The sequence below is a fragment of the Diorhabda carinulata genome, chromosome 2 (genome assembly GCF_026250575.1).
Source record: "Diorhabda carinulata isolate Delta chromosome 2, icDioCari1.1, whole genome shotgun sequence".
Classification (NCBI taxonomy): Eukaryota; Metazoa; Arthropoda; class Insecta; order Coleoptera; family Chrysomelidae; genus Diorhabda; species Diorhabda carinulata.
Window position 1 is genome coordinate 9533989 of NC_079461.1, and position 22927 is coordinate 9556915.

Sequence of the window (22927 nt, forward strand, 5' to 3'; positions counted from 1 at the left end):
TATTGTTCTTATGTTTTTGTTGTCCAAATGTTATAATAATAGGTAGTATTGAAATATAAAGAACACACAAGGTTGTAATTATGATTTCTTATTTATTTATTTAGCTAATTTATTATATGTTTTTTCACTATTCTGTTAAGTACCTGCTTCTAACCCATTTCTATATATAAGAAGTAGGGTGGACCAAAAAAAAGTTTTAATTTTTTTTTGGCTTCTACGAAAATATCGTTCTAAATGTCGAAAAAATTCTGGTAAAGTTTGAACTCTTAATATCAATATATAGAGGTGCCGAATCGTGATTTTTAACTTCCCATTTAATTTTTTTTTGGAATTTAATATATTTCAACGAATTATTGTGTAGTAAATAGAAATAGATCGTCGGATTACTGCCAAAACAAGGTAACTCCATAATTTGAAATTTTCAGAAATCGTCGCTTAAAAATTTAAATTGAAATGAAAAATCGTCACAGCTTCAAAATGATTTATTAATTGAAAAAAATCAGTAAGTAACAAAACAATAGAAACAATCCTTATAAAAATTCCTAAACATAAAAACAATTTAATTTTTTCAGTAAAACAAAAAGTTTATAGCACTTCTCTTTTTTTGACAGAACAAAATTATTCGTTCTCCATATTACTTTGAACATCACTATCCTGAACATCGGGTTCAGGAATACCATGTTCTTAGACGTTGGTAACGACTTATAATACTGATGAAATTCATCCGGGATGATCCCTGATTAGCAGAGCTTCAGCAAATCCTGCTTCTTTTGAATACTGATAGGTCGAGGTTTATAGTTTGCATTTTTCAAGTTGATCTCAGTGAGGTTAATGGTGCGGCCTTTACCAAAAACGTTTATCTCTTTATATTCGGATTTATGATCATACTTGTATAAAATAATACCTAGTTTGGCTTTCAAATATATCAGGCATTTTATTTTCAACCAGCTGACTTTTTCTCATTAGTGTTTTTGGTTTTATTTCTCATTATTAGTTTTGAAAGTTCTTCCAAATCGAAGAAGTCCTTATACTTAAGCTCTTCTATGGTAAACGGCTTTTTATTTGACCTAGACGTCCTTGCCATACGGAAAATATTTACCCAGTGTAAACTGGGACATATTTTTTTGCCTTTTCGATAGCGCTATGCATGCTATCTACCTCCATGTAGCTGTGTCCACTCTCTAGGAATTTCTGTTCTATCACAGATAAGTTGGGAATTCTTTGAACCAAATACAACAACAAGGCACTAATATTTTGATTACGGTTCTGTCCGCTGCAGGTATCAGAGAATAGAGAGAGATCTGTTACAGCCGAAGGGAGTTTACCTACAAACCTCAAGAGACACGTACCAATTTCAAAGCTTCCCCTTTTTCCATTTAGTTCAGTCCATGAGAAGCAATATGCATTATTGGGTATGGATAATTCATACACTGTTAAATTGTATGTGCAAATTTTGCGGCTGTAGTACATTGGATTAACATTACTACTTGGAATTTTCTTTAAGTTATTCCTTTTTTTCTAAATCAGCTGTCTCATATTGTGTACAAGTCTGACATTGCTCTTTTTTGGGAGTAAAAAAAGACAGATTGTAATCCGTGCAGAATCTCCTTATACATCTACACATCTCCTTAAACAAGTTATGCATTTTTGCAATACTTAACTTGCTATCAAGATATTGCCTCTTCGTACATTTCCGCGTGTAGTGAGATTCCATCACAGGAAAGCTTTGGATATGATTTTTCGCCATCTCTATATCAGAATCCTTTGTTTTATTGTAGGGTTCCTTTTTACCTTTTTGATCATTGCTGGCAAACAAGCCCCCTTCACCTTTAAATTTGAAGGCATGTTCAACGACTTCTTTGCATATACAATGAGTTTTTATTAAAAAAATCCCTGCAGACTCTGCTCCTAATATTGTCATATTCAAGAAAGTAGCGTTTAGAATCCAGTCGCGGCTTCTTAGTACTTCCTGGAGTTGATCTTCTTCGTTCAGGTGCATGGCTCTCAACCCTGCTTAGGATGAAATCCTTTCGCCGATTAAAATCGGTTGACCCATAGTTGTCACATATCATATTTCTTGCAACTTGATTTAACTTATCTGTGCATTTGAAGAGACAGAACAATCAATGGGTTTAGGAGCCTTAGTTTCTAATTTTTGGCGTTTTTTTAATATTCTTCTTCCATTTACTCGGACCACATTTTTTCCAGCGTGTTCTAGATGTCAGATCTTTTGGCGAAGTATTATGTAAATTACCATTTTTCTCTACAATATCTAAAACAAAAATAAGGGTAACGACCTAGAACTTACTTCATAATATTATTTTGAAAAACAAAACATCAAAATTAGATAATAAGAAAATATAACTTTTTCTGAAGAACTGTCTGATCCTGACACATAATCTTTGTCTTTTATCGAGCAATCGGAATCGTCTAAAATTGCTGCCAATTCATTACGTACACGCTCTGGTTCGGGCTCTAGATTGGATAATGCTGTTTCCTCTATATTAGTAGAGCATTATTTCGAAGTACTAGGCTTATTATGTGAGTTATTTACCGGCACTTTGTCTTCTAACATACGAAATAAATAACAATAACAATCTCATTTAATAATAATTACACTTACAATTATTAGGTTCAAACACCATTTTCAACATACGAGAAGACATTTTTAAATTAATATAACTACTAAAAAATCTCAAATTTATCACACTCCGACAATAAGTGCGCGCCACAACTCAAAGTTTTAGGTTATGTTTATACAAAAACTTTGGACAAATCCGAACAGCTGACACAGAATCACGTGTGTATTTCCGAATTTTATACTGCCAAAATAAACTAAGTGCCAATTATTTTACTGAATGTGATGAAGATTGTGTATTTTACCGGAAACCAGATATCTGGCAGATGTCTTAGTTTCCCATGATAAAAATATACCTATAATTTTTTTTTACAGCAAAAACAAGCTAACTGACTTATGTCTTGTTTTGGTAGAATTAGAAGGTTTCAAATGATAAAATACTTTTCTATTTTGAGATCTAACTGTACTATCTCGTTTTAGCAGAATAAAAGTTGTAAAAATGGAGTTGGATTTTTTGGACCACTTGTTTTGCCTACCTTAATAGTTTGTTTGTTTGGAGTTGTCAGGTTTTGTCAGTATGTTTTTCGAACATTTTTTAATCCATTGGAGTACTTAACTCAGAATTGAGTAAAAGTGAAGTTACCTTGTTTTGGCAGTAACTCGACGAGATATTTTTGTAGGAAATTAAACGGCCTACAAACAATTTTTCGTCATTTCGGTTAAAAGTTATTATTTCACTTAGTGTATGTATTTAGTTTGATTTGAATTCATGTGTAGCCCATACTGCTCTCTGACTCTTCTTACCTTCTCTGTTAATTCTTTGAAGTTATTCTATATTCTCCGACAATGTCGTCAGCATATCTTATGTTATTAACTGGGACTCCATGTACTCGAATCGGCACCTCTAAATATTGATATTAAGAGCTCAATCTTTACCAGAATTTTTTTTTGCCCACCCTAATCAGAAGGTTAGCAGTTCACCCTATGCTTATCGTATGCAATCATTAATTAATTCAGAAAAACTGTTATTTATTTTTTTAACATACATTTATTTGTAATGCCAAATAAATTTAATTGAAAAATATATATTAACAACAGTTCAATTGTAAAACTAAAAAAATTAAATAAACTTGCTTATCTGAATTAACACTATTTGAAGTTTCTTTTTATAACTAACTAGAACTGTTAGAATGTATCCTTTGCATGGAAAGAGGAAATTTGTTTTTAACTTCAAGAAATATTTGATCGAATATTTTGCGAAACTTCACACTTTAAACGGTTATTGTGCTTAATTGGTCATTAAAAAACAATTTTTATGTAAAGCAAAATCATTTGAACTCCTCATTTTGTGTAAAATCTGATATATATATATATATATATATATATATATATATATATATATATATATATATATATATATATATATATTTTCTATGAAACATTTGTCCCCAAATGTTTTATTCTGTGCTGTGAACATTCAAAAATTTATTATAAAAGTGTTTCCTGAAAAGGTTCTTTTCACTATTTAAAAAAATTGTGTAATTATATTTTCCCAATATGGTGCCATTTGCCGGAGTCGAGAGACTTACTTTACGAGAGCGACTCCAGAATTATCCGACTCGACAAATGAAAAAAATTTTTAGAAAAATATATGAAATTCATTCCTCCTATCGTCTTATAGATTGTTCTCCATTTCCATGTATAGATAATAACATTTTGATTTATATTTTTTTACAAAAAAATATCTTTAAGTTTCAATAACTGTTTAACATGTAAAGGTTTGCATATTATAAAGAACAAATATTGGTTTCACTATTAGTTTTTTGACTACCTCAGCCTATCTAGACTTCGAGATGTTTGACATAGTAACAGTGAGCATACTTACTTATTTCTGTGCAAGCTAGTGTTATTTTCATTTTGTACTCGACAGAGGTTTAAAAAAAATTGTGATAAATCAATTTTTTTGTGTAAAAACCTTTTAAAATACACCAAAACGTATGAATAGGTTACTTTTTAAGTATAGGTGGACTAATGTTTTTTATATTGTGACATATTTAGTATTCAGAGTGCTTCCTATTACAGTAGGAAATTAAAATCAAGAGCAGGACTCCTGATATGTTAAATACCATGCTGCAAAATTAACCCATGATTCTTAAAATCATCTTCCATTTTTTTTCAAACTAACGCCAATGGATCGAATTAGTTATTTAGAAATAAATATTCAAGTCTTGTTGAATTTATAAAACAGTTATGAAAATGTTGATCTATGTACCTCATACAACAGAAACTAATAAAAATTCTTATTTATGAAATTTAGAAAAAAATTATGTTATCTAATACTAGAGTTAATTAATCACTGCTTTATATCTTCAAGGCATACATGAAATTATATTTTTCATTGATCCCGTATTTCTGTCAATCTGAATGAAAGGAGGAGACATCATCATCCCATGAGCGTTCAGAAAGGTAAAGTCCTTTAGGTCAAGCTAGAGTTACAATTTCTACTTTCTGAAGATTCTTTACTACTCTAACTCTATCATGCATTAATAAAAATTCTTGTCCTACAAAGTATGCACATGGGGCCACATGTGGTTCTAATGCGGCTGTTGTGTACCTAGCAGTTGTGAGACGACCTCCCTGAATAACAACCTCTTACGAGCTTTCAATTTAATGCCAACCCAAATTATAACACTTCGCCTACTATTCCGGTAATTTCCATTGGGTTAATCGTGATTCATCATTAAATGAAATATTGCCCAATTGAAGTTCTCCTCAGCTTCGGTGTTCTTGAAAAAACTAAATAAGCTGCTTTGATGTCTGGGAAACTATTACAGCTCAAAAAGCCAATCACGGTATTTTGAATGCAGTACAGTCTTTGTAACAAAGCATTTTTTGTGAATTATTTGTTTTCATGTGGCAACCCTATCTTGTCTTCTCTGATTATTTTCGGTATTCTTAAATTATGCCGGTGATCAGTACACGCTAGTTTTGGACCATTTGATTTCGGGGTTGTTTCTAACAACACTGTATAATGAAAACTAATTACAGAAATCATGGAATTGAATTTTAACAACTTGTTATATACCCAATACTGTGCACAATACATTTTTTCAAATATTAAACACAAAAACGGCATCTCAAGGCATTGAGAAAGTATAATAATTCATTGGTGTTAATTTAAAAGTTTTGTTCAGCTAATTTTCCAATTCTAAAAAAATCTGCGTTAGCTTTGCAACACTGTGTATGTTGACGACAAGGCGTTTCACTCAAATACTTTATATTATTTTACTTAAATTATTTTACAATATAAAATTATTTTACCATTCATTTTGTTTAATCGCCTTTAAAATGCCTTGTTGTCAAAGTTAATCTTTCCTTATTATCTGTTATCGGAAACATCCTGTATACAATTGCTTGTTATTTCGTGTTTATTGATTGGTTATTAATTATTAATTTATGTCTTTTTACTATTTTCTTAGGTTTATATTTCATAAAATTGGTGTTAAGACAAAGCAAGTATCAAATTTAAAATTGACATTTGGAATTGAAACATGCGTTTATTTTTATATGAAACTAGGCTGTAATTATCATACAAATGGTACAAAACGTTTTTAGTAAGCAGATAATTCTGATGGAGCTTCGAATACTTAATTCGACAAAGTAGTTTCAGAGATTAAAAATGTTTTTTTTTTTCAAAACAATGTATTTGTGTGAGCCTCCATATTTTATTTTAGTTTTCTTAACTTGATTATTCTTGTTTCTGTTCAAACAATTATTTTAAATTTTATTATGATTATTATTCACCCAATTGACGGAACATATACTATTTGTTATAAAAAGACTGATCTTATAAATAGTACTGCTTGGTATTGTATATCTTCATTTCATTAGAACTTTCTATTTACTAACTAGAACATTTTAGTGAATATATTGTATACTACCGAATTTCGGGAATGCTATTTATAGGTGATACACGCGCTGAGTTGTCATTAGTTTTTTTGTCATTTTGTCGAATTAAAATAAATGTTCATTTCATTTTTAGTGTTTTTTCAATCAGCTTTCGTTTAGGCTTACGCAAATTGGGACACGTATAAAACGTGTGCGGTGATGCATCAAATCACGTAGTATTGTAACCTACAATAGTACATTCATTGGGTATTTTTACTTGGCAAGTTTTCCGAGTGTTGTGAAAATTGACAATTTTATGGATTTTGACGCGTTCTTACCGAATTTAAACTTTGCCACCTGGTATTTTTTAAAAAATGGAGCCTAAAAGCAGTCCTTTCCGACGCATTTTACATGAAAAACACATCTATACAAAAAATAATTGTAGATAAAATTTCCTACAATTTATGTCATAACTTTTTTTTCTTAAAATCCATAGTTTCGGCGTACGAGTGTCGTAATGTGTAGTTCAACACACGTTTCGACAGAAAACCTCATTTCCACACCACCATGAGGTAGAGAAAGTGGCGGGTTATTGATCGTGATATCCCCAGTAGGCCTAATCCACATATAACTTACTATTTCCAACCTAACCTAACCAATACAATTCACATGAGCAGTTTAACTCTTTAACGGACGCTCGAATCTGACACACCATCAGGCGCGTGGCGTAAAAAGTACGCCTCTGCAGAATTTTTACTTTTCTATAAAATTTTTTTTTACTGTTCCATAAGATTTCTTTACATCTTTGCACTTTTATGTTTAAAGGAGAGTCCAAAAAGAAAAATATGAATTTTAAGAGACTTTGATATTTTGAATTACAGTAGTGGCGTAAAAAAGGCTATTTAAGTATCCATTTATTTCTATTACAAATAAAAGGCACGAAAAATTATTTTGCCAATATAATTTGACAGTAAAATCTTGAAATTCATAAAAAAAATTTTACAATGAATAAAAGGTTATGTTTTAACACATAATATACAAGAATTTTCAAAAAAATAAGATCACCATGCATACTTGTTGTTTTTAGGGACATGGGAGATGAGGGTCAAATTCTTTTGAAATTCAGCCGTAGTGGTTAATACTTCGTCATATTTGTTAGGCTGAAATTCAACTGGAATTTCCGTTTTCTTTCTTTTTTCAAAGTTCTTAGACAACTATTTTTTTTTCAAACAGCGATCGGACTAGAGGTATACTGCCATACCAATTGTCTATCGTTATGTTTCTGCCACTTCCCCAAATTGGGGAAGAAAGACGTAGGACGATGTCATGAGGCTTGTTGATATTTTGTATGGTCCTTCTGGTTGTTTACGACAATAAAATTGTGGGTGTAGAATGTTTTTGCGTCACACATAGAATAGACTTTGTATTTACCGCGATTATTTGGAATATATTGAATGAAAGATCATCTACCTCTAAATGCCTCTAATATCTCAATATCTCATCTATTGTAACATATTGTCCTGGAGAATAACTTTTCAAACAAAAAGAGAAAAAAAACTTCATTCATTTTTATACTATTGCCCTCTGCATGAGGGAAAAATTTTTAGAATATTTTCTGGCTTCTTTTTCGCATATTTACTTCTGCGTGGATTTTTATATCACTTAGTTTCCTTCTCCTTTCTTGAATAAAATTCATTTTCATCATCCATATCTTTCTCTTCTGTCTCCCTATCAGATAATTCTTGTTTTGATTCGCTGTCATGAGCTCCTAATTTATAACTTCTTGCTCATCGTCATCTGAATCAGAAGAAATAGCTTCTTAATCATCAAGAGGTTCTTTCAGTAATTTCGAAATTTCTTTGTCACAGAAATATTTTTTTCAATTCCTAACAACAATAAAAAACATATAAGATTAAATAACAACGAATTTTATAAGAAAAACAATGGCGCGTGGCGTACAATTTACACCAGTTGAGAGATTTGGGAAGAAATTCAAGAACAGGCATGACACGCGCGAGACAATAACAAAGACTTGTGCATCCGCCGAAAGCCGGGTAAGAGGTTACATGAAGTTTCCAGATTCAACTAAAAACAGAGCGCAGCACTGATGCAAAAATGTTTGGCCCGCTCGAGTGTTAAAATAAATATTACGCTTTAGCGTTAGGGCGCTCGTACGCCGAAACTATTGATTTAAAAAAAAAAGGTATGACATAAATTGTAGGAAATTTTCTTTACAATTATTTTGTATAGATATGTTTTCATTGTAAAATGCGTTTTAAAGGAGTTATTATCCAAAAAAATGATTTTAGACGTCATTTTTCCAATATGGCGGCAGAACGGCAAAGATACGAGGTGGCAAAGTTGAAATTCGAGTAGATCACATCAAAATCTATAAAATTTCCAATTTTCAACACTCCCAGTAAACTTTTCAGAAAACCTCTATTTTTTCAACCAAATGACTGTACTAAAGATTGAATACATTGACGCAAATTGACACGCGTGAGCCCACAGGCTTGCCCCGCTGTAGTTCAGACACAGTTTGCTGTGTCACACGTGTGGGCGACTACCACTTAATTTTTTTACGAAAAAATCACAGAAGAAAAGTTAATAGGGGCGGCAAGAGAACACAGAGGGCTTTACAATACCAAAAATTGTCCTTATATGAAGATGAAACTGTAAAAATGGATCATATCATGTACTTCAGCAAATTAGTTTCGATTCATTCGGAAATAATTAGCAACATCGGTATCGCCCATTTTAGTTGTAATTGTAAATTGTCCAATGTTTTTTTCTCGGATAAATCCGATAAATCCGATAAGACATTTTTTGATGCCGGCTAATCGCGAACTGCCAATCAATCAAATCTAATCCCCACCGTTTCCTATTTGAAAACGCGTGTCTCAATATGCGGATCACCATGCATCACGTGTAGCATGTCACACCACCTCGCATGTGCTATACGTGTCTCAATTTGTCTTGCCTTACAGTTTTTCTACGAACGTTTTGTAGCTAGTTTCGCGTTGGTGATAGAGAACTAAAAGATAGTAGAATGGTGCTTAGAAAAATCACAATCCCATTTACTTATTAAGTGTTACAACCAGTGTGACTCATAAAAATTGTGATTTTTGGATTTATTAAAGATCTAAAAAAGTTTCATTATATCTACGCTGAGGCACTACTAGAACAAGAAATTAGAAAAATATTTTAATGAGAATGGTGATTCATCTTCAATGAAACAGAATAAAAAAAGTTAAAATGAATTTTGACTAATTTTTGGAATTGATTTTAATTCGTAGATATATATTTAAACACGAAAAGAATTCTATAAAAAATTTCAATTAAGAGATACGTAAATAAAAATAGTTTTCAAAATTTTTGATAAAACGCTTCCAATTACCACATGTCTGATCTATAAACAAATATATGAAATTATTGATCTTGATTGAATTTTTATGAATAAATGAATACAAGCCGTAGAATTTTACAAATATTGTGCAGTCTCGACGTGCAAAAGTATCCAAAAAGTGCAAAAATAAGATTATTTCTGAAATTCTGATGGTGAGAAACGCGGAAACGGTTAACAAGTTGAAGTCAAATTCCAGTATTGGGAAAGATTTTTTTCCGGTGCCTAGGAGCGGTATTAAGTTTAAATCCGGCTCTGCCAACAATTATGTTTGTTGCTTTATAATCCCAAAAAATGACGCCCCTGACATGTTTTAGAAATACTTGTACATAATTTTTTTTATTTATTTGTAGAAAGTATGAACAATTGAAAAATAAGCAAAACAATCAAATTTTTAAGAATTCACGCTGGTTATTTCCCATAATATTGTTGGTGGATGAATTTTTTATTTATAATATTTGATTAGTTATTGGTTAAAATGTGGGATAATCTCTGAAAAATAGGATTAATTAAATGTCGTAATTCACCGAGTGCAATAATACAACACAAATTTTCGTTGATCTTTTGTAAGCAAGCACATTCTCTATTTAGAAATGAGGAAGTAACATTAACAAACATTGACTTGAAAATGTTTTGTCATTTTTTCTCGGACAGTTAAATATCCATATTTCAAATAGAAATCTACTAAAAGTTGTATACAGTGGCATTAAGGGGGTATTTTGGTCTAGAAGCCTAAATTTTAGGGATTTTTGAAACTAACGTAAAAAGGGAAAAAAATATTTTTACTATCCATTTTTTTATATGATATTTATTGACTCATTAAGAATATAAAAAAAGTCAGAATTTCAATAAATCACAGGCCAAAATTCAATATTTGAATAATCAAGTTTGAATTCTATGAGTTTGAAAATTTATACAAGCATTAGTACTAACAAAAATGACTGGAAATCTCAATTAATTATTTCCCAGACGATGAATACATAAGCTCGGAAAATATATTAAAGTTAGTAAAGTTATATATATATATATATATATATATATATATATATATATATATATATATATATATATATATATATATATAGTTTCGAGAAAAAAGCTTTTAAAGTTTGAGAAACAATTCTTAGGGGTCTAAGCTTTGAAAATATGCAAATATGCAAAAAATAGAGTTTACAAATTTCTAGACCAGAATATCCTCTTAAATAATATTTTTAAGAATAAAAACTTTTTGATAGAATTTTATGTGTTTTTGATTTTACTTTTCTAGCCCTGCTAAAAGGTGTATACAGAAATTACTTTTACAGTTTCACAAAAGATCAACTAAAACACTTGTGTAGAGTATATACTGTATGTGAAACTTGGTAATTATTGAATTATAAAATCCTTCTCTTCTATAAGATGTGCACAATTTTGACAATCAAATTTTATTGTAGATGTTTTAGTATATAGAGAAAATTTAAAAAAAAAAATATCTATAGTATGTGAATAAAACTCCAATGTTCTATCTAGAGTTAGTGTACACGGAATATTCTAAATACAGAAATTATTCAACAGATCAAGTTGGAAAATGTTACTGCTACATTAAATATCTTGACGTTTGTGAATTTGTTGTTGAATATTAATCTTTTTTTTAATTTATATGCTTTTCCAAATTATATATATGTCAAAATTTGTAGATATATATTTCATTTTATGCTTCTAAATGTTCTTGATTTTTGGACTCTTCTGATTTAAAATTAGTTTCTTTTATAAGAAGAAGTCTAAACGTCAAATTTTCATTTGGCTTTAAAAAAAATATAAAAAAACTAATTTTTAATAAAAACAGACTTGAAATCAAGAATATTTAGAAGCATGAACATATTAAAAGGTCTAAGAAATAAGAAAGTAGAGAAATTTATTTAATTTTACAGTATATTTGAATTCTATTGTTATTGGACAACACTAAAATGATCAAAATTAGATAATTAATTTGATCAGTTTCAAATAAATAAAACGAACAGTACTAGAGTTAATTTATCAGCAATTTTTCTATTTAATCAGAAATTAACTTAGAGTTAGTACAAGATATTTCATTATAGGTACAATCTATACTAGATAGAGTAATTAATTCCCAACGAGGATTACGGTGCTTAAATTTGCCAACGCAGTTTTTTTTATACGAAAAGCAAGCAAAAGTGGGTAAACCCTAGTACACTCCAGTAGTTCGAGGTATCTTCTTGATCTTAAACATCTTGTAATGTTCGTAAAAGACATATCTGGGTAGCTGATTCCACAGGATTGCACTTAAAGACAGGAGTCCTGACAAAGTGACGTTCTGGCCATCTGTAGGCGAATTCAGTGTTCATGAGCCATGTCTACCTGTCGAGTAGTTCTTGCAAATACTGATCTATTGTGCAACACATTTTTCATGTTTTCCTTAAAAAATTCTTTTCCTCTTTGGAATGTTAGTGTAGGTTTCCTACAATTGTTTTCATTTTTTTGTTAATTCTGCAACTATAGATGATGATAGAGTAAAATTTCTATTATAATTAAATACCTGATTTAAATACGCACGAAAAAACTTGCTCCTAAATAAATGTGAATTATTTATCTCCTATTTTATTACAATTATGTATCTCTCAACAAGAGTTTGAAACATTTCCAAAAATAAATGACAAGGAAAATGTTTGAATTTAAATAAAATTTATGATTGTTTTGTACCCTACATGATCTGTTGAAAATCGCCAGAAGATTATGTCACATTTTACATTTTAGCAACGTAGTAAAGTTTTGTGAAAAATATGTTGATACTATAGCAATACCAGTTTTGCCTGATGAAAAGGAAACGATACTCTTTGCTTATTATTTAGCTTTAGTATAAGGTTTAATGAATCTTAAAATTTCTCATTGTGTATATCTATTTATTATTTATTTCAAATGTGTATAGCAAACTTTAGCTTGTAAAACAATGAGAGATTTTATAATTTTGTGTAAGCTGATTTGTTCAAAAATCATCCAATACTATGTTTATAAATAATTTGTAATTTTTCAGTTGTATATCAATTGTTAAATTTAATCTTTTTTATATCTTTATCATTATGAATTGCCATTGATAATATAACTTTGAAACCATAAGTCAAACAAACTTCCAAACTACTACTTACCAAGCGTTTATCTATCTAGAAACTTTAGTAATCGTAGACAAACAATTGTGCTAAAGCAATCTTCTTCTTCTTTGGGTGCCCTCTTTTATCGAAGGTTGGCGATAACCCCAGCAAAGTCATTTCTGTCTCTGGCCCTTCTTATCAGCGTCTGAGAGTCTAAACCGGTTCATTCGCGAATATTCTTCAGCTATGAAGTCTGTCGTCTGCTAGGACCAAGTTTTCCCTCGATTTTCCCTACGATCAGAAGTTGCAAAATCTGTATTTGTCATTTCTATATATGTGTCCCAGATACGAGATTTTTCGAGTTTTTATTAATTATATAAGTTCTTTGTCAGTGACTGTTCTTTGCATTTCTTCTTCGGTACTGATATGATCGGTCCAGGGAATTCTCAGCATCATCCGAAAGATCCACATTTCGAACCTCTCTAAGCGCCTTAGTGAGTACACCTTAAAGGTCCAAGCCTTCGTTCCGTATAATAAGGTGCTGTATACATATCATTTCACCATCCGGTACCGGATTTTAAGGTCGAGTGCTCGAGTTGTAAACAATTGTCTCATTTTTAGAAAGACATTTCTTGGGTGGTCTTATTTCTATATCTGGGTCTATATCTTTTGTAATCCAACACCCCGGATATTTAAATTTCTCGACATGGGAGGATGGTTGGATGTTGTGGAGAAAATCATGGTTTTGGTCTTTTTGATGTTGATGTTAAGGCCATAATCTTCTCCTATAATTTTTATGCGATCTAAGAGTGCTTGGAGATCCTGTTCACTGTCTGTAATTAAGACCACGTCATCAGCCTTGTGTTATTAAGAATTTTTCAATTGATTTTAACACCTTCTCTTGCTTATCTAACGCACAACAAAAAATAAGAAGTGGTCCTTTTGCCGGTCTCGGCATTTTTGTGGTAGTATAATGAAACTGAAGCAATATTCTGCAAATCGGGTTTTACTTCACTAACACTAACAATTTATTGCAGTCTAGATTATCCTTTAAGTTTCCGAACGAGTTAGTAGGCAGAAACGTGAGCAGTTCTATTTTTTTTTCAGTTCAATGCTGGACTTATAATAGTATTATTCTAATTCTGATTTGTAATAATCAGTTTTACAATCAACCGATCATATAACATACAGGTTTAGAAAATATTCTACGGAACATAACAATTTTATTTTCAAAATCGACGATGATATCTGGTGATACACCCTTCAATTTGCAGATGATCAGTTCATATGTGCAAAAGACAGATATGACTTAGACTACACGAATAAGAAAAATGGGGGCTGCAGATGAACGTAGAAAAGACACAGTACTTGTCTATGGGAGAGGATATAACTAGGAAGCAACGAAATTATAACGAGATGTAAGAACTATAAATATCTAGGAGTTATTTTTGACATAAATAGGAAAACTGAGAAATTAGAAGCCACAGAAATGGACGCCTTAAGAAATGTTGTCATTATATTTTAATGTATCGCTGATTCCTTTTGGTTTTTCATAACTTCAGGCAAAGTAATGAGGACTTCAATTAGACTCCCTTCACTTATCCAAGTAGTTGTCTAGTTTGTGTAATAATGATCCCTTAAAAATTGTTTTAGTTATTTCTAACTTGAATGATCCTAACTAAAACTTCGATTCTCTTAGTAAACTTAGTAGTTTGGTGATAGTTTGCTTCAAGACCTTTGGCTTAGGGACAATGTATGAGGTGATGAAAATGCTACCTTATACTACACAGAACAAGAAATATTTGATGGGCTGTGTGTGAATAACTCTCTTTATATAAATTGAATTTTTCTTTGAATTCACGCTATTTGTATCATAAAATAATTTAATTTTCGAACAATGTCAATATTAAAGATCAAATTTGCAAAAGGTGATTTATTGTCACCAATTAATTAAATATTCATTTATTTCGATTTTGAAATTATTTCAAATTACATTTGAACATTTCAGCTAACATTATCTAACATAACGTTCATGTGCCAAATAATTTGTTGTTCAGTTTAATAAAAAAATGCAAGTAATAGAATTACTCGCAATATTTTTTGGCATCTGTCTTCCAATTTTATAAACTTTTTGATGTATTCTAACTCGAAACATCTATTTATGTGGCAAATGTCTACATGTAAAAAAAACTAAACATCGCTATGGATTTTCTTTACTTTTGATTGACACAGCAATAAGATATATATTAGTTTTTTTCTTGTTAAAAATATATTTAGTGAAATATATTAAATATATCTTGAACGTGAGTGTATTTATTTTATAAAATCCCAACAGAAATATTTTTTTAGTCGAAACAACACGATAATCCGCTTCAACCAAAGCATTCCCTTTTCATAAGTCCCTTAAAACTAAAAAGACCCATGAAAATGCTTAAGACAAAATTAGTAGTGTTTTAAGGATTACAAAAAATGCTGATACGAGTGTGTTAAAGATAAAGGCGCATATTTCGAATTAGACAAAATAGATATGAATGATTATATTTGATAAAGAATAAGCAGTCACTATTTTTATTGTGATAGTGACATTATGATGAACAAATACGTGTTCATCTTACAAAATCTGAAAAGTTTCTTTCAAGTTTATGTCTGGGCAAATCAAAAGGTTGATCGGATCTTCTGCGAATTCTTCTAGTTGGGAAAAAAGTACCATCACCTTCTTGATTGAAAATTGGTAGCGGCCACAGTAACACACTGTAACCAAATACTTGTGCTATATTTGGAATGGCACCTAAAACACAAAGTATTAGAAATTAAGCAAATAGAACACGAACAAAGATAATTTAATTTTTTTAATTAGTTATTGATAAATCCGTCGACATATTGCACATTGGTGAAAAAATAAAGAATGATTGGTTACGAAGATGAAACTCGAAAACAACCGTTTTAAGTTTAAGGGAAACACGTACAAAATGCACCCTTATAAAATTATAACCACTTAAATGCTCATAGTAGATGATTTGTGTGAGCTTATTAGAAAACGTTATGTTTTCTGATGAGTGCACATTTTCACTTAACGATCGAGCTAAACGGCTACCTATCAACGGAAAATCCGAACAGGATGAGAGAAAAACACACACAATATCCTCAAAAGGTTAATGCTTGCGCAGGAATTGTTGGAAACTATATCATCGGTCCTTGAAGACAATTTGCATGAAAATAATTATTTGGAATCACTTGAAAATTATGGAAACTTTGGCAAATTTATATCCTGATCCTGGAAACACTCAAGTTCCAGTGAATGCGATGTTGTGTCAGCAAGATGGAGTGGAATAAATTTTGGGCTCTACCACTCATTAGAAGAACATTTTCACGTTGAAAATTTTTAATCTATAAATAAAATTTGGCATATTTCTGTATTTTCCATAAATTTGTACTGTTATTATGAATTTATTCTATCTGGTTCTTACACACTGTTTAGTATGATTCATGACTTTATTAGTACTGGTCAGTATACTGATGTATAATTCGAAATTCTAGGTAAGGATATACTTTAGTAGAAGAGCTAGTTAATCACTGATACGTGTCCCACAAAGCTAGAAACTTTTTTTGTCAAAGGTCATTTTAAAAAGTACTGTTATAGCACTTGACCTTTTATTACTTGAAATTTTGAAAACACGAAAACAATATTTTCTTTGCTTCCACAATGCAAAAATTTTAGATGACAAATTATTTTAATACCTTTCTATGTAAGAGCTCCAATATTAAGGCCGCTTGACATGGTGCAATACGACCACTCATGTTTCTCCTTATTCTATCCAGCCAGTGCCTGGCCCACCACCGTTTGGGTGCTCTTTTATGTCCATCAGACTCCAAAAGCAAGGTAGAGACAATATAATTATTGCTAGTGATGCATTGACTCCTTTTCTCTTGTCCACTTCACCTAGCATTATTATTTTCAGTTCTAGACCGCACACAAATATTAAATAAAATGTGAGGTTAGGAAATTGTTTACTTTTACTTATGGAATTTTGACTAGTGGAAATCATGAAGTAATGGCAAGAGACTTGCAAACTGTATACATATTCATTTATGCAATATATTTACCTTGCAATAAATTGCATGTTGCCTTCATCATGTCAAGCGGCCTATAGAAAGAGAGGTTATGAATTATATGATTAAGCATTACCGAAATTCAAGGAATTAGAGTTAGTTACAATTATAAAAATTTATCTATCTAAAGAAGTAGAAAATATTATTTGAAGAGATTGTAGAATTTCTAATTAAATATTGGATGACAGATGATATTAATCCATTAATTGGAAATACATATACATTGCCATAATTACACAGTCCTGAAATTTAACCCTAACGGAAGCAACTAACGGCGGACAACAAAAAAGCTAAACAGCACAGCAACCTACTCCACCTATTAAAGACCTTGAAGAAAAATGGATTAGAAATAATATAGAAAAAGCTGACGCATTTGCCAACAATTTAACAAACACATTCAGGCCGATTGATAGTGAAACCAACAAAGAGGACATGCAGGAAATGAATAATTACCTTTTTTTCAAATGAATAAACCTATAAATCACTTTTGTTGCCAAGAAATAAGGTGAAGAAATGATTCAAAAAGTGTCAGTTTTTGACCTCATAACAGATAGAATGCTTCAGAAGCTAACAATAAAAGCAATTCAACAAATTTAATGCATTTATTCGACTCAAACATTTTCTCAATAATTGAAAGTTGTTCAGGTAATAATGGTTCTGAAACCTATAGGTCGTTAAACCAATACTATCCAAATATCGAGAAAATTTGTTCTAAAATAAATGGAATCCATGTGGCCAAAAAATTTATATTCTATCATCATTAATTCGGCTTTCGCAAAAGCATGGCAAAGTCGAATACGCTCATCGTGTAGTCAAACAGGTAAGTGATGGCCAAGAAATAAGGTATTGGTCTGCGACCTTTATAGATATCAGTCAAGCCTTTGATATTATGGCTCGCATATACAACAAATTGAGTTCGGAGCATCTCAAAAAATATCATAATATTACATTTACAGTCACTCTCAGCTTACACAAGTAGAGAGCGGGGAATACCTGGACATACATCTGGATAAAAGAGTAACATGGAAAACACATATATTTAACAAGAGAAAGCAGCTAAGACTTGCACTCCAAAAGATTTACAAGGTTTTTTGGTACAAAACAGTAAAGCTGTCTTTACCAGATAAAATTCTAGTAAATAAAACTATTATAAAGCCCATTTGGATATATGGCACACTGTTATGGAGATATGACTTCCTATATAATCTAGAATATAAAGATTCTAAAATAATATCTTGAGAATAGTCAATGCTCCATAGTACGTGCCTAATTCCGTCAGAACATCCCCATAATCAAAAGTGAAGTACAACGATGCAGTGACAGATGTAGAAATAGGATTAAATGACATCCACATGTGCTCTAGGAGTTATTTAACACATGTGCTCGAGGAGTTATTTAACACATGTTCCATCTAAAATGTTTCTAACCGACAGACCTTTTGACTAGGTTTAATTAAATATTTATTCAAAGTTGTACGATTTACATATCGGTTACAAATGTTAAATAGATTTCAAGGAGTTGAGCAATTGTTGTAAAACTCTAGCGAAATCGTTCGGTGGCACATTCGCTGTTGAACGTGAGAATTGTGAACAAAAACTGAGACAGAGTCTAACCAGAAATTTACCAACTGTTAGGTTACAGTCTTTCTTAAATAAAAAGAAGTTGAATTCGTTCATGGATACGAGGAAAATTAATTGAGGCTGCATGAATTATTTTTTATAATTTCGTTTTGAATTATAAAATAAGTACATATGAAAGTGGGTAAGTGATAGATATATATAGAAGAGCTTGGCACACAAGGATCAATTGGAACAAACTTGGTAGGTTTTGTCTCAAAACATTTCACAAATTATTTGTTAATTTGTTGTCGTTTTCGAAATACAAGATACTTAATTAATTGAATATTATGGAAGCACATCTTTGAAACTATACTTTTTATTATATATACCTTCTTAAGTCCTTTTATAGTCTTCTTCATTAAATAATAATTTCTAATTTGTCTCTAAATTCAATAATATATGAAAAATCAAATGTAAATCGAAATGAATTTAAAATAAATGCCCACAGATCGTTAATTCTAAAGTTTATGTTTAAAGCCCAATTTTTAAGCTCATGGAGACCAAACAGTTAACTGGTGTTTGAGGGGCAAGAGGAAAATGCAACTGTGTTCGACGCACAGATCTTAAAATCGACAATTTGAAACGTGGGTTTGAAGCATTGGACACCCATGTGCCCAATTGAGCGCTCAAATTGTGTAATTGGAAAGCGACTAATATGACCCTTGTTAAGTTTGAAAATGTCAATTGTTAGAAATCGTGCGCTAAATGCGACCATTGAATCAAGTAAATATTTATTTGTTTTCACGTAATGTTTGTGAATTGAAATTATTTTATTTTTTCAATTGAATTTTTTATTGCATTCCAGAAAAATATGGATAATTATTGTTTTGATTTAGGTGAATACTAATTAGTTATCACTTTGTTTATCTTCAATCTTAATAATCGTTAATCAAGAATTCACCATGGATACGTTCCGCTTAATGTCCACAACTGAAGTCAGCCGAGTAGTAAAGTCAGACGCTTCGTATTCGAATTTTGTCTTATTTCGAGTTCTCTGACTCGGCAGCAAAAACCGACAATGATCGGAAGTTGAGCGAAGCAAAGTGAAGGAAGTTTATATACTATTTTATGGCCACTTGGTGAAACACTTACCCAAGTCAAAAGTTTCCTGGCCAGAAAAAAAGATGGGTGGCCTAACATCTTCAATAAGTGTCTTATTTTGAACTATGAGTCCGATATGGAACATACTGAAAATTGCTGTTATTGGTATTAACGTCAAGGCTAAAATAAAACTGTACTAAAATTAAAACACTAATTATTTTATCATTATTATTATAGATATCAGACAGAATACATGCATAATCGCTTGTGCGCATACACAAAACATAAAATTCTGGTATTACATCCTACTACCATCTATGGAAAATTGGCGTACCGATCATTATTCTTCGAAAAATAAATCCATCACTCAGAAACCCTCGTGGGCTCAGTCACAAGTTTGCTAAAGATCACCATATGATCAAATGCATAGTCTACGATTCTATAAAGGACATAAAGACAAATATTCGTTTTCATATTATATAGTTTCCAAAAAAAACAAGCCTTCAATGTAATGTAATATGTTTTATATATGCAACATGTTTACTACATACAAGAGTTTTCAGAAACGTTTCCGATCTAATAAAGAAACAAGACCTATGTTTCTGATCAATTCAACTCTGATCAAACTGGACGAAAGATTTGAATTTGAAATAAGCCACTCAAAGTACAAAGGGAACTGTTGTTTCCATGTTCATTTAACACTGCTAATGAACCAAGAGATGGCGCTGAAATGGGAAATCGAGTTGGCTATATAGGGTATGTGGTTGATCTATGGTGTGGCCTCAACGTAATAAATATTGATGTAACCGTTGAACAATGGATCATATGAGGATAACTGTGGTTTCGTTTTATCCTTTCAGATAGTCGACCGATTTAAGGTAAATTCATATTATCGTACACCAATAGGGTCAAGCACAATGCTATTTGGTTACTGTAATTATATTGTCCATTATTATGTCAAAGGCTTTTGCCCTACTCAGCTTAGAGCCGATATTATATACCTATCCCGGATACAAAGTATCAAAAAGATAAGGCCCGGTTAATATAATAAACTTGCGCACTGTGTGGCAAGTATTCAATATTACAGCCTTCTGGATGTCGGCGAAGATGTTTTTTGGTGATCGCAGTTATGAAGATACTATCGTGCGGGGTTTTAGGCACGACGCCGGTTGCTGACATAATAACTGGAACTATTTTCACATTTAATCTCAATTGCGAGATCCGCGTATTTGGCAAATTTTTATTGAGAACGTTATGAGTTTTCTGTATAGCAATATCGACGAGAAGGACTGAATTGACTCATCTCTCAACCACCACGATGTCAGGTCTGTTATTCGTGCCTGTCTATCGATGAAATCATAGAACAAGTTCAGCCGCCTGTACTTATAATACGATGTTTACGTATTGAGAAGACAGAATTTGTTGGCCAATTTCTGGTGGATGATGATGTACACTTGGCTATGCCGGTAGATAGTCGATACTAGCTAAAACACTACAAGCAGATGTTATATGTTGAATGGTCTCTGGTGTTTATTGACATTTTCTGGATTTGTCGGATTGAGTGTTAGGATCTTTGATAACATTTTTCGTGTAGTTATTCGTGTTATTAACTTGATCCTGGATAACCATCATTAAGCCTTCGGTCTACTGTGTAGTGATTCTAGCTATGCGAGGTTAATGGGTGAGTAATCCTTATCCGCCTTGAATATAATTCGATGTAGGGCTGAGGTTTTTTATTTCAAAGCGACAAGTAACCTACCCGCCTTGTTTTTTGAACTTTGCACAAGGTACTCAGACGTTGTATCGCTCTAGTTCAACATTCACACAATCCAATCCTCCTGATTCGATAAGAAAAATGTAATTTTATTATTACCAAATTATTTTTGACTACGTAACTAGATGAGATTTTGAATACTGCATATTTTGCAACTACACAAATCAAGTAAAATATTGAATTTTTGAACCTAGTACACCTCACTTTGTTCGCAAGGAAAAGGAGCGTAAATGTCTGTCTAGTCTAATTGTAGAATTTGATAGTTATTGTTAAACTTACCCTGTAACCAAAGGGTAAAAATGATGCGTTCTATCTTGTTTATCTCCGGTCCAAAATATAACAAACCTATTGAACGAAGAACATACGTAAAAGAAACATACAAAAAAGGTGTAAACCATTGTAAGTATGAAACCTTTTTGGTTAGTTAGACAAATACAAGTATTCAGCCATTGGCAATGGTGATCCATTTTCAAGATGCACATGCTACATTGGGAACAATGATGTGCTCTATCAGGCTTAAACTGAAACTCATGTCCACAATATCTAAAATCAAAAATATATACGGCTTAATTAACAGCAGATACAATAATACATACCTCAAATTTCCTCTTCCAGTTCTGGTTAAGACAATAAGACCCTTTTTCTCATAAAAAAATTTAAGGATGTGAGGTTTTTTTTCAACAATACTATGACTATAAAGTTTTATTTCCAAGGGTGTCAATCTAAATTCTTCGGGTACGACAGGTAAGGGTTGAAACATTGTGGCCAGTGTTGACCATACCATCATGTAATAAAACCCATTAAATATAAGTGTATAAAGAAGTAATTGAGCTACTGTTAGTGTAGGGTCCATAAATATAAATCCAATCATGTAAGAATGGTACAAAAACAAATAAAGAGAAAATAGAATAACCGGTAAAATTCTTCTAGTGAAATTTGACATATTGATGCTGCCACAAAAACACAATAGTTATTCTAAATTCATAGACATTTCTTGACATTTATATCATTTTTAGAAATAGTTTATCGAGGTAAGAGTGGATAGTAGAGTTTTTAGAAACGCGCGAGTTCAAGAGACTTTTATGTATTTATTAATTTATAGAGGTTTATGAAAATTCAATTTCAACTGTCATATAAATCAAAATTATTAAATAAATTCATAAAATCACATACTTGAAGGAATCATTAATCATTAAAGAGGTTAAAAGTTTCTTGATAAGCTTAAAGCATCCATTTTAGTACTAACCAAGGATTCTCTCGCAAAGAATAAGATGTCTACCTAACCAAATCTGTCAGACTGTCTAGTGACGTTACAAACTATACGACATTACCTCACATTGTACTAGAATGTTAAACAAACAACATAATAATGAAGTATATGGGTTTTTTCATGTAAATCTCACTTTATTAGGTGAATAAATGTGAGTA

General features: G+C 31.4%; 1 protein-coding gene across 2 annotated transcripts; it reads right to left on the reverse strand.

Annotated features, from left to right (window-relative positions):
• Positions 1–15485: 15485 nt before the first annotated feature.
• LOC130903797 (palmitoyltransferase ZDHHC20-B-like) lies at positions 15486–22443 on the reverse strand. 2 transcript variants are annotated; one of them, XM_057816134.1, is made up of 4 exons: positions 22096–22443; positions 21779–22042; positions 19777–19871; positions 15486–15743 (listed from the first exon to the last, which is right to left on the reverse strand). In XM_057816134.1, exons 1-4 carry the CDS (start codon positions 22440–22442, stop codon positions 15562–15564), a joined length of 888 nt encoding a protein of 295 aa, XP_057672117.1. In that variant the 5' UTR covers position 22443; the 3' UTR covers positions 15486–15561. The 2 variants fall into 2 exon arrangements, with proteins under 2 accessions (XP_057672117.1, XP_057672116.1); XM_057816133.1 differs by having other exon boundaries at positions 19777–19916.
• Positions 22444–22927: the final 484 nt, after the last annotated feature.